General features: G+C 44.1%; 1 protein-coding gene across 8 annotated transcripts in view; it reads left to right on the top strand.

The window, feature by feature from the left end:
* LOC134370930 (protocadherin gamma-C4) overlaps nucleotides 1–15,092 on the top strand; it is a 135,483-nt gene that overhangs the window by 47,981 nt on the left and 72,410 nt on the right. The window contains exon 1 of one of the 8 annotated variants that reach the window (XM_063087870.1): nucleotides 2,037–4,460. The exons of 5 other annotated variants lie outside the window; for them this stretch is intronic. In XM_063087870.1, coding sequence (XP_062943940.1) covers nucleotides 2,037–4,460 — 2,424 coding nt within the window. Of the gene's footprint in view, nucleotides 1–2,036; nucleotides 4,461–6,572; nucleotides 9,101–10,088; nucleotides 12,519–15,092 lie in introns of those variants that run through there. 2 more of the 8 variants (XM_063087873.1, XM_063087869.1) reach the window with 2 other exon arrangements.

The raw sequence follows: 15,092 nt of genomic DNA on the forward strand, positions 1-15,092 counted from the left end.
AATATTCTACTAGTTTCTCATACTTCAGATTTACTACTCCATTTTCATATCTAGAATCATATTTTTCAAATCCATAGCTTATAATAATTTTATCTTCTCAATGTTTACTTCTCTCCATTATATTTTTCAAGGCTTATTTGGTTCATAAGTTGCTGTGTCACTTGATGTAAAAAAAATGTGACCAAACTGTAGTTTGTCAAGCTCTCATTAGCAAATAGAAGCAGTAGTCTTGGCTTCTAAACAAATAAATGAATAACCCATGTATTCAAATTTGCTAAGACTTCAAGGAATATTCCATATCTTATACTTGTAAAGCTTAAAAATATTCAGGCATGCATTAAATATAAAGCAGGTGCTCCTTTCAAAGAAATATTAACTCCAGAAAAACCTGCAAGTTTTAGGTGTCTTTCTTCATTTACATTAATATTTTTTTTCAAACTGTAAGCATGTGGGGGGGGGGTCAGCAGATCCAAGAATTCGCTGATATTGTATGGAAAGGTACAGATGTATACATTTTTCTGGGGAGAGGATTCAAAACTTTGTTCATATTTTCAAGATTTCTATGGTCCCCAAAACTTAATGCTAACTTCTCTAGAGGGATTTTTTTTTCTCTCTCTCTCTCTTCTGCTTTTGGTCCTTCTGGCTTTCTTCTATATTTATGATCCTATCGTAGAATTCAAATTCTACTTCCAATCTATTTTCCTCTCCATTGCAAGATAAAGACATTTCAAAGAAAGCAAATGAAATGCTATTGCCTTTTGTTCTGTTTCTGTCTCTGATCCTCTGATATAAAATCTTTGAAGAAAAGATAAGATTTTTGAGGAATTCCATATTTGGAAGCATGGTGACACAAATACCCCTGAATGACTTGTTCTCTGTATGAAAAAAGTGACCCTCTAAACCCCTTACATTTGAGGAAAGAACTACTGTTGGGTTATGGCACACACAATTGAAGATGTGTAGACCACTTTAATTTGGACTTCCATACAAACTGTCTAAGAGGAGATTACTTATATTGGTGTCAATGCTGTGATGAATACATAAATACTTATTTGTTAAAAATCAACATCGCTATATCTAACTTCATTTTCAAAAATTTTTAGCATTTGAAATTCTTCTGCATATTTCTCTTCCCATTACAAGTCAAACGTTTTAATTTGCAACTGTACTAAGAGTTCCTTTTACTTTGTGATTACCTGCTCAATTTATTTAAATACGGCAAATTAACTACAAACAATATATGACTATAAGAAAAAGTATATTTTTAAAAAACAAGGTTCTCTAATGCTCAATAAAACTATTTTAGAAAAGAATATTTTGAAAACCTCTTACACAATCCAAGCTAACCAAATTTAATTAATTACATGTAAAATAAAAAGCTTCAAAGTGAACTAACTCATAAGGGATATATCTAATATAATCTCTATATGAATATATACTAAACATAATTGGATTATTTAAGTCATAATTTCAAATAAAGTTGTAAGACTTTTCTGAATATAGCCAGAAACTCGCAGGACATCAAATAGGCATTATGGGTATATTTGTGGGTATATTTCTTTGGGGGAAATGTGTTGCAAATATATATTTAACCACATGATGTCATCTAATATTTTATAGTACTTTCATCTCACTTTATCCCACACCCAGTAAGAAATCTACAAATAGTAATTGATTTAAAGATATGAGTGGAGAAACCAAAGAATCAATGTAAAATTTAAAAATCCAACAGAGTAGCGTTTGCTTTCTATTGTATATACGCGTATAGTGGGTGCAATAACTTCTTAGGACTCTGAGCGCCGCTGCTCACCTACTAGGAGAGAAAAGCATCCGAGCTCAGTCGGATTCTCAGGGCTCTAACTACACAAAGCCTCACAATTCCTACAAACCTGCCCTGGGCTGCAGCGAAAGTCACTCCGGAATTTAAGGTGAGCAGGGGGCAGAGACTCCCTGCAGCCACAGAAAGAAAAAGGAACCGGTTGGAACGCACAACGTGCCCAGTGCGGACTTTGCGGTAATTCTGTGACCAGACAACAATGGCCGCTCAAAGGAATCGCAAGGACTGCGGCAAGCTGGTCCTGCTTTGCCTCTTCTTTGGTTTGCCTTGGGAGGCCGGAGCTCGGCAGATCCGCTACTCCATTCCTGAGGAGCTGGGGAAAGGCTCTTTCGTGGGCAACATCTCCAAAGACCTGGGGCTGGAGCCCGGGGAGATGGCAGCGCGCGGAGTCCGCATCGTCTCCAGAGGTAGGACGCAGCTTTTCTCTCTGAACCCGCGGAGCGGCAGCTTGGTCACCGCGGGCAGGATTGACCGGGAGGAGCTCTGCGCTCAGAGCGCGCGGTGTCTGGTGAGCTTTAACATTCTTGTGGAAGACAGGGTGAAGCTTTTCGGGATAGAGATAGAAGTAACTGATATCAACGACAACGCCCCAAAATTTCAAGCAGAAAATCTAGACATAAAAATTAATGAAAACGTCGCTCCAGGAATGCGTTTTTCTCTCCCGGAAGCTGTTGATCCGGATGTGGGCGTGAACTCCCTACAGAGCTACCAGCTCAGCCCCAATAAGCACTTCTCCCTGGGAGTTCAGAGCCGTGCCAATGGCGTCAGGTACCCAGAGCTGGCGCTGGAGCACGCCCTGGATCGCGAGGAGGAGGCGGTTCACCATCTGGTCCTCACTGCCTCCGACGGGGGTGATCCTCCCCGGTCTGGCACTGTCCTCGTCAGTGTGACTGTCTTCGATACAAACGACAACGCGCCTGTCTTCAGTTCGCCGGAATACCGAGTGAGTGTTCCTGAGAACTTGGCTGTGGGCACTCAGCTGCTGACGGTCACCGCCAGCGACAGGGATGAAGGAGCCAATGGAGAGGTGACATATTCATTCCGAAAATTACCTGACACACAATTGTTGAAATTCCAACTAAACAAATATACTGGGGAAATAAAAATATCAGAAAATCTAGATTATGAAGAAACAGGGTTCTATGAAATAGAAATACAAGCAGAAGATGGAGGAGCATATCTTGCAACAGCAAAAGTGTTAATTACAGTAGAAGATGTAAATGACAACAGTCCAGAAGTGACCATCACATCACTGTTTAGTCCAGTGACTGAAGATTCACCTCTGGGAACTGTCATAGCCCTTTTAAACGTGCATGATTTAGACTCTGGGAAGAATGGACAGGTAACCTGTTCCATCTCAGAGAATCTACCATTTAAGTTAGAAAAGTCCATTGACAGTTACTATAGATTGGTGACGCATAGAGCCCTTGACAGAGAACAGGTATCCTCTTACAATGTCACAGTAACAGCCACAGATGGAGGGAGCCCACCTCTATCGACAAAAACTCATTTTACCCTGCATGTGGCAGATATCAATGACAACCCACCCACCTTCTCACACATCTCCTACTTTACCTATATCCCAGAAAACAACCCCAGGGGTGCCTCCATCTTCTCAGTCACAGGCCTCGACCCAGATAGCAAAGAGAATGCCCAGGTTGTTTACTCCCTGGCTGAAGACATCATCCAGGGCGCACCTCTATCCTCCTATATATCTATCAACTCGGACACTGGTGTTCTGTATGCACTCCGATCCTTTGACTATGAGCAGTTTCATGATCTACAGATGCAGGTGATGGCCAGAGACAGTGGGGACCCACAACTCAGTAGCAATGTGTCACTGAGCCTGTTCGTGCTGGACCAGAATGACAACACACCAGAAATCTTGTACCCTGCCCTCCCTACTGATGGCTCCACTGGTGTAGAGTTGGCACCCCGCTCTGCAGAGCCTGGCTACCTGGTGACCAAGGTGGTGGCAGTGGACAGAGATTCTGGCCAGAATGCCTGGCTGTCCTACCGCCTGCTCAAGGCCAGTGAACCTGGGCTCTTCGTGGTGGGGCTGCACACAGGTGAGGTGCGCACAGCTCGGGCTCTGCTGGACAGAGATGCACTCAAGCAGAGCCTCGTGGTGGCCGTCCAGGATCATGGCCAACCTCCTCTATCTGCCACCATCACTCTCACTGTGGCCGTGGCTGATAACATCCCTGACATTCTGGCTGATTTGGGCAACCTCAAGCCCCCGCATGACTCTGATGCTGCAGGCCTCACGCTTTACCTGGTGGTGGCAGTGGCTGCTGTCTCCTGTGTCTTTCTGGCCTTTGTCATCATGGTGCTGGCACTCAGACTGCGGCATTGGCATTCATCGAGGCTGCGTCAGGCTGCTGGTGGTGGGTTGGTGGGCATGCCTGCCTCACACTTTGTGGGTGTGGACGGGGTGCAGGCTTTCCTGCAGACCTATTCCCACGAGATCTCCCTCACCGCTGACTCAGGGAAGAGTCATCTAATCTTCCCTCAGCCCAACTACGCAGACACGCTCATCAGCCAGGAGAGCTGTGAGAAAAAGGATCCTTTGTCTTTGTTAGATGATTCGAAGTTTCCTATAGAAGATACCCCTTTGGTTCCAGTGAGTTTTATTTTTCTCATGTCTTTCATTTACAAATTATGATTGGTTTTACTTTTGGGTTTGCAGCATGATGATGACAATTTTAAATCTTAAACTTTCATCACTTTTCTCTGTTTTAGTGACACTTTCCTCTTGCTAAAACATTGAAGAGTAGAGTTTGATGATTATTAAGGCTGACTTTTAAAAAGTTTTCTGTTAAAATTCACCTAGTTTCAATGAAGTGCTTTTGTCATAAAGCTGTTATGATTATCTATGCAGAACCTCATATTTCATACTGTTGTTCAGTACAATACTGACAATTCCAAAGAGATAATTTCATACAGAAAGGTCTGTCAATTTGTATGTTCTCCTGGGTGGCCATATACTGAAATCCTAGCCTCTTAGACAACCTAGATCTTGTTTTGAAGGCAGGTCTGGTAAGAATACATAAATGTCAGAAACAAATTAGCTTCACTGGAAACTTGACCCAAACCCAAGGTTGCTCAACGTTGGTTTTTCCAAGGAGAATGGTATGCCTTTGTATTTGTATTTTTCACACTCTTCCTTTTAGTGATAGTTGAGGTTTAAAATTTAAAGAGATTTAAATTTCCCCTTAATATTTAATTAACAGTTCACAACAATATGTGCTTACATTTTCCCAACTGTAATCATGCCTAATAACACTGCAGCACCCTTTTTGTATATGATTCTCTAATTTAATACTGCTAGGTGGAAGATACAGCATTTAGTTTGACTTTTCTTGCTCAACGGGGATTCTAAAAAGGCAATAGAGAATTCAAATAAGGAAATTTAGGGTTCTGCTTTCTTTACCTTTTTTGTAAAATTATCTGATCACTAAAGCTAAAAATAAATATAGATTGGGGAGACATACATTTGTACATTTTCCCAAGGACAGGAGCAAGTGATGTGAGACAAAGGTATTTCAGTGGCATTTTAATGCAGAGGAAGGAAAACACCTGAAAATCTGAAAACTCTGAAATTGAGTGTCAAAATAAACCTAAGGTCAAGAAAGAAATGCCACTGCTGTGGGAGATCAGAATATAAGTGGAGAAACATACAAAATTATTCTAAACAAATGATCAGTGAAGGTACTGATGAGCCCATTTAGTTCAGTGAGGAAAGTGATGTATTTGATTTGATCTCTTACTTTTAATTTATTGCCAATATTCTACTGAACTTGGTAGCATGAAGTCAAAGAATGTTCTAAAGTTTTTCAAAACACTTATGAGACTATGACATTTTTCATGTCAGTCAACATTTGTTCAATGATAAGTCTGTGGAAGGAGATCACACTTCTTAGGGCCATAATCATTACCTATTAAATCATCGGTAATTTTGATGTATCCAACTCAAATAATTCTATTGTTTTTTTTTAAAAACCTTTTAAAAATAACTACTCATTGGACATTGTACCTATGTAAGCAAATGTTTTAAAATATAATTTAAAAGCAATACAGGACACCGTAAATAATTGTAATGAATATGGCAATGGTTGCATTCCAGTACCTAAATATGGAAGGAAGGATTTTTACTTTCCAGCTGATAATAGGCTAGGATTACAGACAAAAATGTTTCTCCCTTATCTTCAGTATTTTTAGCTTCCTGGATGATTACTCTTAAAAGAAACAACACTGATTACCTCTAAATGGAGGAACTGGATAGCAGTGGGCCATGGGATGGGAGACCTATAACCCTTCACTCTATATTCGTTTCTGCTTGTTTTGAATTTTGAAATACCTTTATCTATTCAAAATATAAATAAATTTTGACATGTAAAAAGATATAATAATTGTGACCACATGAAAAATATGTTTCATGATGAAAACGGAATCATTGCGGAATAAGGTTATAACATCTTGGCTATAAAAAAAAAAATCTTGGCTATCAATTTATATATTTTAAAATTTCAAGAGATTGAGAAAAGCCAGACTGCGGTTCCACACGAAGCCTCTGGGCGCCGCTGTCGGCCAGTGCAGAGCAAGTGCTGATGTCCGGGATCCCTCAGCCTCTAGCCTGGGATTTCCTGCGCAGCCACCAACACGGGCTCAAGGAAACCCGCTCACACACAGAGGCTCCCGGCTGCGCAGACCCGGCCAGCCCAGCACACACGGGTTCCCAGCCCCGAGACTGGGTGCTCCGCCTGCACTGGGCCGAATGCTCTTCCAGCGCGGTAGAGCGCATTTTCTTCAACTGGAGAGGCGGGGGCCGAGCGAGAACCAGAAGGCGCAATGGCAGGGAGCGGCGCACAGAGGCGGCGGTCCGGCCAGGTACTGTTTCTCTTCTTGCTGCTTTTGTTCCACCCCGCGCTCTGCGAGCCGATCCGCTACTCGATTCCCGAGGAGCTGGCCAAAGGCTCGGTGGTAGGGAACCTCGCCAAGGATCTCGGGCTCAGTGTCCTGGATGTGTCGGCTCGGAAGCTGCGAGTCAGCGCCGAGAAGCTGCACTTCAGCGTGGACGCGGAGAGCGGGGACTTACTTGTGAAAGACCGAATAGACCGTGAGCAGATATGCAAAGAGAAAAGAAGCTGTGAGCTGCCGTTAGAAGCGGTGGTGGAAAATCCTTTGAATATTTTTCATATCATTGTGACAATTGAGGATATTAATGACCACGCCCCTCATTTCCGTAAAGATGAAATAAACTTAGAAATCAGTGAATCCGTCAGCCCGGGGATGGGAACTATTCTTGAGTCGGCAGAAGATCCCGATATCAGTATGAATTCACTGAGCAAATACCAACTAATTCCTAACGAGTATTTTTCATTGGTAGTGAAAGACAATCCTGAGGGTGGCAAATATCCAGAATTAGTATTGCAGAAGACCCTGGACCGAGAAACGCAGAGCGCTCACCACTTGGTACTGACAGCTTTAGATGGTGGGGATCCGCCCCGAAGCGGTACTGCTCAGATCAGAATCGTGGTGGTCGACGCCAACGACAACCCCCCAGTATTCAGCCAGGATGTGTACAGGGTCAGCGTTCCGGAAGGTGTGCCTCCCGGCACCTCGGTCCTGAGGGTGAGGGCCACTGACCAGGACGAGGGCATCAACGCAGAGATCACCTACTCCTTCCTTGGTGTGGCTGACAAAGCTCAGCATGTGTTCTCTCTGGATTCCACTACAGGAAACATTAAAACTCATCTGTCCTTGGATTTTGAAGAAGTGGAAAGATTTACAATGAATGTAGAAGCAAAGGACAGAGGATCTCTCTCCACACAGTGTAAAATAATTATAGAAGTTCTAGATGAAAATGACAACAGCCCAGAAATAATCATCACTTCTCTCTCTGATCAGATTTTGGAGGACTCCCCTCTAGGAATGGTTGTGGCCCTCTTCAAAACACGAGACCAAGATTCTGGGGAAAATGGTGAAGTCAGGTGTAGTTTAAGTAGAGATGCTCCATTTAAGATTCATTCTTCTTCTAATAATTACTACAAGTTAGTAACAGATGGGGACCTGGACCGGGAGCAGACCCCAGAGTACAATATCACCATCACAGCCAGCGACAGGGGCAAGCCTCCCCTCTCCTCCAGCACAACCATCACCCTGCACATTACCGACATCAACGACAACGCGCCATTTTTCCGACAGTCCGCCTACCTGGTCCATGTGCCAGAAAACAACCCGCCTGGTACCTCCATAGCGCAGGTCTGTGCCTCTGACCCCGACTTGGGGTCTAACGGCAGCGTCTCCTACGCAATCGTGGCCAGTGACCTGGAGCCGCGAGTTCTATCATCCTACGTGTCCGTGAGCGCACAGAGCGGGGTGGTGTTCGCGCAGCGCGCCTTCGACCACGAGCAGCTGCGCGCCTTCGAGCTGACGCTGCAGGCCCGCGACCAGGGCTCGCCCGCGCTCAGCGCCAACGTGAGCCTGCGCGTGTTGGTGGGCGACCGCAACGACAACGCGCCGCGGGTGCTGTATCCGACGCTGGAGCCCGACGGCTCGGCGCTCTTCGACACGGTGCCGCGCGCGGCGGAGCCCGGCTACCTGGTCACCAAGGTGGTGGCAGTGGACGCAGACTCGGGACACAACGCCTGGCTGTCCTACCACGTGCTGCAGGCCAGCGAGCCCGGGCTCTTCAGCCTGGGACTGCGCACTGGCGAGGTGCGTACGGTGCGTGCCTTGGGGGACAGGGACGCGGCCCGACATCGCCTATTGGTAGCTGTGCGCGACGGTGGACAGCCACCTCTCTCGGCCACCGCCACGCTGCTACTGGTCTTCGCAGACAGCCTACAAGAGGCGCTGCCGGATCTCACCCATGGTCCTACACCCTCTAACCCCCAGGCGGAGCTGCAGTTTTACCTGGTGGTGGCCTTGGCCTTGATCTCCGTGCTCTTTCTCCTCGCGGTCATTCTGGCCATTGCCCTGCGCCTGCAACACTCCTCCAGTCCCACTGCCTGGGGCTGCTTTCAGCCTAGTCTCTGTTCCAAGTCTGGACCCGAGGTACCTCCCAACTACAGTGAGGGTACGTTACCCTATTCCTACAATTTGTGTGTGCCTGGGGATCAAACTAATCCGGAATTTAATTTTCTCACATCTGTTGATCATTGTCCTGCCATGCAAGATATTCTCAACAATGACAGCTCTTCTGTGCTATTGGCTAGTATTTTAACTTCTAGTGTTGAAGGAGATAAGACTTCTAAACTGGTAAGTACTTAGCATAATGCTTTTTTATTCCTATATGCTGATAGTTCTAATATAGCGCCGTTTTTTCAAGATTCTAGGTAATCACTTGACAAAGTTCCTAAAATAAATATAGACCAAACGTGTGGGTATCACTGTCAAGACAAAATTTACAATGCTTCAATCCTTCTACTTTTCGAAAGTTACAATGCTTTTATTCTCTTACTATTAAAAGGCATTTTAAGGTAAAATAAACGGGAAATCTCAGGCGAAATTTTCATGGTAAAAAAACCTTTTAGTTAAGGATATGGGTTACAGTTATATTTTTATATGGTTATATTTTAAATGACAGCCCTATGCTATTCAAATTTTCTGAACTATTTCGTCTTTGTTTTACTCAACAAAGAAACATGGGTGAGAGTTATAGTCATACATCCTACCTGATAATTTTTTCAGAACGGTGTGCTATGTCCACTCCACATTTACAATGCCGCTCTCTTCAGTCGATAAAAATCCATCAGAACCAAATGTAACCTGCAAGTTTTCTGTTCCAGTAGTATTTTGAAAACTTCTTAAAAATTAAGCAAGCCCCTTTAATAGTTACTCTTTTCATTAGTGCTCTTGGTAAACTTTTAACATAACATTATATAACCATTATTTGCAATTTTAAGCTTTACAAATACGTTTGATTCACGAAGAGGTGAGTAATTTCTTCTGGAAACTGCACATTGGTTGTTTTTCTTAGTAGTTGCAATAATAAGATTGGGCTCTAGGCGCCGCTGTTCACCAATCAGGGGATGGGAAGCTGCGAGCTACAGAATCCTCCCCCACCTCTACCACACAAAGCAGAATGAGACGAATACTCACAGATCCTGATGCTGGAAACTTAAAAGCACTTTCCTACGCTTTCTACTATATTTTGGATGCGGACGGCCCGGAACTTTGTAGATACGTGAGCTGATTTAGAACAAACGGGCGCAAGACACCGCGGAATATCGGCTCAGACCCTGCCATGGCGAATCGGCGACAGCGCCTGGACTGCAGCGGGCTGGTTCTGCTGTGCATTTTCCTTGGGACGCTGCGAGAATTCGGAGCTGAGCAGATCCGATATTCGGTGCACGAAGAGACCGACAAAGGCTCCTTCGTAGGCAACATCGCCAAGGACCTGGGGCTGGAGCCCCAGGAGCTGGCGGAGCGCGGAGTCCGCATCGTCTCCAGAGGAAAGACGCAGCTTTTCGCTCTGAATCCGCGAGGCGGCAGCTTGATCACCGCGGGTAGGATAGACCGGGAGGAGCTTTGTGAGGCGGTGTCCTCCTGTTTTTTAAATATAGAGATTCTTGTGGAAGACACCTTGAAGATTTACGGAGTGGAGGTGGAAATAGTGGATGTTAATGATAACGCCCCCAGCTTCCTGGAAGAGGAAGTAGAGATAAAAGTCGGCGAGCATGCAACTCCTGGATCGCGGTTTCCCCTTCCTCACGCTAGGGATCCGGATGTGGGAATGAACTCCCTCCAGAGCTACCGTCTCAGTTATAATAGTTACTTTTCCTTGGAAGTGCGAGGTGGAATTGATGGGGCCAAGAATCCCGAGCTAGTGCTGGAGGGAGGCCTGGACCGGGAGAAGGAAGCTGCTCACCTCCTCCTCCTGACAGCCTTAGATGGAGGCGATCCCATCCGCAAGGGCGCTGTTCCCATTCGAGTGGTGGTCCTCGACGTCAATGACCACATCCCAAAGTTTACACAGTCTGTGTATCAAGTGAGCGTTCCCGAAAACCTCAGGTCTGGAACTCGGGTGCTCGTGGTACATGCAACAGATCCAGATGAGGGAACCAACGGAGAAGTGATGTATTCATTCCGGAATATGGAAAGCAAAGCTTCTGAAATATTCCAGTTGGATTCTCAAACTGGAGACATTCTAATACGGGGGTCTCTGGATTTTGAAAAATATAGATTCTATGAGATGGAAATTCAAGGCCAAGATGGTGGAGGTCTCTTTACCACCGCTAAGGTTTTGATCACAGTTGTGGATGTGAATGACAATGCTCCAGAAATAACTATCACCTCTTCTATTAATTCAATGCTGGAAAACTCTCCTCCAGGTACAGTAATTGCTCTTCTAAATGTGCATGATCAGGATTCTGGAGAAAATGCTCAGGTCTCCTGTTTCATTCCTAGCCATCTGCCTTTTAAATTAGAAAAGACTTATGGAAATTATTACAAGCTGATAACAAACAAAGCGCTGGACAGGGAGCAGGTTCAGACCTACAATATAACATTGACAGCCACAGATCATGGAAGTCCGCCCTTGTCTACAGAAATTGACATCTCGCTGAATGTGGCAGATGACAACGACAATCCTCCTGCTTTCATTCACTCTTCTTATTCTGCCTACATTCAGGAAAACAACCCTAGAGGTGTCTCCATCTTCTCTGTGACTGCCCTCGACCCGGACAGCAAAGAGAATGCCCGAGTAACTTACTCTCTGATGGAGGACACTATCCAGGGCGAGCCTCTGTCCTCCTACCTATCCATCAACTCAGATACTGGCGTCCTGTACGCACTGCGCTCCTTCGACTATGAGCAGTTTGACAACCTACAACTAAGAGTGACTGCACATGACAGCGGGGACCCACCGCTCAACAGCAACGTGTCTCTGAGTCTGTTCGTGCTGGACCAGAACGACAACATCCCTGAAATCCTCTACCCTGCCCTCCCCACCGATGGTTCCACTGGTATGGAGCTGGCACCCCGATCTGCAGAGCCCGGATACCTGGTGACCAAAGTGGTGGCAGTGGACAGAGACTCAGGCCAGAACTCCTGGCTGTCCTACCGCCTGCTCAAGGCCAGCGAACCTGGGCTCTTCGTGGTGGGGCTGCACACAGGTGAGGTGCGAACGGCGCGGGCCCTACTGGACAGAGATGCGCTCAAGCAGAGCCTCGTGGTGGCCGTCCAGGACCACGGCCAACCCCCTCTCTCAGCCACCGTCACGCTCACCGTTGCTGTGGCCAACAGCATCCCAGACGTCCTGGAGGGTCTGGCCAGTTTGGAGTCTCCCGCCAATCACGATGACTCTGGACTCACTCTGTACCTAGTTGTGGCCGTCGCTGCGGTCTCCTGCATTTTCCTCGCTTTTGTCATCCTGCTGCTGGCGCTCAGGCTCCGGCGCTGGCACTCGTCGCGCATGCGTCAGGCTGCTGGCGGTGGGTTAGTTGGTGTGCCCACCTCACACTTTGTGGGCGTGGACGGGGTGCGGGCTTTCCTGCAGACCTATTCCCACGAGGTCTCCCTCACCGCGGACTCGGGGAAGAGTCATCTAATCTTCCCTCAGCCCAACTACGCGGACACGCTCATCAGCCAGGAGAGCTGTGAGAAAAGCGAGCCACTCCTGATAGCTGAAGACTCAATTACCATTTTAGGCAAATGTGACCCGACAAGTAATCAGGTGAGACTTATTTCTCTGTCTCCCCATTGTTCGTGTCTTGGTGCAAGTCTTTTAAGGGGCTTTTTTTCCCTGCGGCTGTTATGAAAATTTTTTGTGGGGGTATATCTAGTTCATACATATAAAGAACAATACATGCGAGTTCGTGTATTTAACCTTTTATCAGATTACCATCATCTTTCAGAAAGTTTTTGTGGGAGTCATTTTCTTAGTCCTGGCATATAAAGAACCAGTTCAACTATCTTAGCTTGCTATGTAGTGAGTTGAATTTTCGTATTATTTTTCTATCATCAGTCTCTGTGGCTATCAATGTAAACTGATTATGATATGAGTTACTGATGTGCAAACACTTGTTATTTATTTCTCTATTTCATCAGCGCCTTTACTGATGTATATGAGGGTACTTCAAAAAGTTCATAGAAAAATAGTATTGAAAAATAATACAAATCTTTCTATGAACTTTTAAAAGTAAATTCCTCATAGTTATATTCCACCATTATCTGCTCTTACTTCTAATGTTCAGATTTGACCCTGTTGATTTAATAGCATGCTCTCTCTAGCTCTTTCTTGTCTATCTATATATACACACACTTACACATGTAAGTTTTCTGAGTATGAAAAAATTCCAGATATCTTTTCTATTATTTCAGTGAAATCATTAGATTGTTCTGAAGAAATAATTAAATGGTCAAACCGTTCTTTTCTTTTCTTTTACTTTAGTGACTGTGTGTGTACATGTAGGAGATTTTGTAATGTAATAAATTTACATATAGAAATAAGTTAATTTTGATTAAGTGCTTTTCAAGAAGTTATTTTTAAATCTAAAAATGCTTACATTTTTTCAGATTTATTCATATAGAAGAGTTTGTGAATATAAAATATGGGGGTAGATATTTAGACTTCATAAGAGACTGATTTAGCTGATATTCCTCTGGTTATCTTTTGTTCATTTTCAATATACCTAGGAGACATGGTTTCCTCCTTTCTTTCCTTTATAAGCTCAATTTGTATTTTATATATAAGTATACTCAATTCTTGTATTTAGAACCAACTTGTTACTGAAGCCTTGATAGTCACCTGAAGAAATGCCTACAAAAGCTAAGTGAGAAAAAGAGACTGATCCAGTGTATTTGATCATGGGAATCATTTCCATAATCAACTCTCCTCAGCATTCTTACATCTCTTCTAGTTACTTGGCCCAAATTACTCACATATTCATGTTCCCTTTCAAGTTTATGTTTCTCATTTAGTAATTGACCTTAATGTAATTAAGTGTAAATTAAGTATCTAGTGCTTGGGCAAAAAGAATTTCAGCTGTAGGAAAGGGAAATCTTCCAACAGATGCCTAAATTTGTCATCAAGTCAAGAAAAATGTTAATGTTTTGAGCATCTAGGGATAGGATTTATGCTTATGGAATTCTAAACTGAGAGAAAAGATCAAAGGCATTGTATCTGAACTGGAATTATATTAATAAAAAGGACATGAGGTATTTGTCTGGGAGAGGGAGGTTGTTTCATATTTTTAATAGAGTCTAGACTAGTTAGGATCTGGCTATCAAGATCTTGGAGAACAAAAAGGAAGGGTGGGCTTTGAAACTTTATATTGGAAGGTTATTTTGATTCAGAGATAGTGATAAGGTTCTGTTAAGGTGCAACATATAGTCCAGTTAAATAAGAGAATAAAAATAAAACACTCACGTTTCATGTTGTTAAATTTCTATGGTAAACTAATAGGCATACCTTCCTTTCTGTTTATGATGCAAGTATGAAACAATAATCCTTTCAATAAATCTCTGTTATAAGTAACAAGGAAGATTTTATTGGCCATCTTTATTTTGAGTATGCCCTGTATAGCTCTGAGTGCTTCTCCAGTTTCCCCTGATAAAAGAAGGAGTAAAATTATCTGCACATCAAATTGAAGATAATACTGGGTGTCATTTCATGGCTGTCACAATTTTCCTATACCACTTGGTGGGACTATTTTTTCCACGTGATCTTTCTTCTACATCTGGAGAGAAGACTTTGCCTGGTTCTTCCAGTAATGTGCATTGCCTCTGATTAGAACAAGACAAATTTTTAACCTCTCATCACTGGGTTAGTGGCTGTTCTATAGGATCCTATCTCTAAGGGGACCTTCTCGGATAGTGAACACTGGAAAACAGACACAGCCAAAACTCATAAACTGTCAGTTCCCTATACATCAGTCCAACATTTCTGTCAGAAAACTCAATCCCATTGACTTTGCAAAGACTTCTGACTGCAGTTTTCTAAATAGACTCTGAGTGCCGCTGTTAGCCAACGCGCTGCAAGCGCTGGAGCCCAGAATCTACCGGGGTAATATTCTGCGCAGTCACAGAAGCAAGTCCAAAAGGAGAGTGGCCCCGACTCGGGCTTTCTGCTTCCAAATCTGATTCCGTACGTGTTGAGATGCCCTCAAACTGGGAGCACTGAGTTTTCTACACGGTGGAAGTAAATCTTTTAAAAGCAATTTGGGAAGCATCTTAACGTCCGAGGCTGCAGCAACACACGAGAAGGATGGGGAATAGGAAGAAGAGGAGCAGGAGCTGGTGGCGGCAA

The sequence above is a fragment of the Cynocephalus volans genome, chromosome 2 (assembly GCF_027409185.1).
Source record: "Cynocephalus volans isolate mCynVol1 chromosome 2, mCynVol1.pri, whole genome shotgun sequence".
Taxonomy (NCBI): domain Eukaryota; kingdom Metazoa; phylum Chordata; class Mammalia; order Dermoptera; family Cynocephalidae; genus Cynocephalus; species Cynocephalus volans.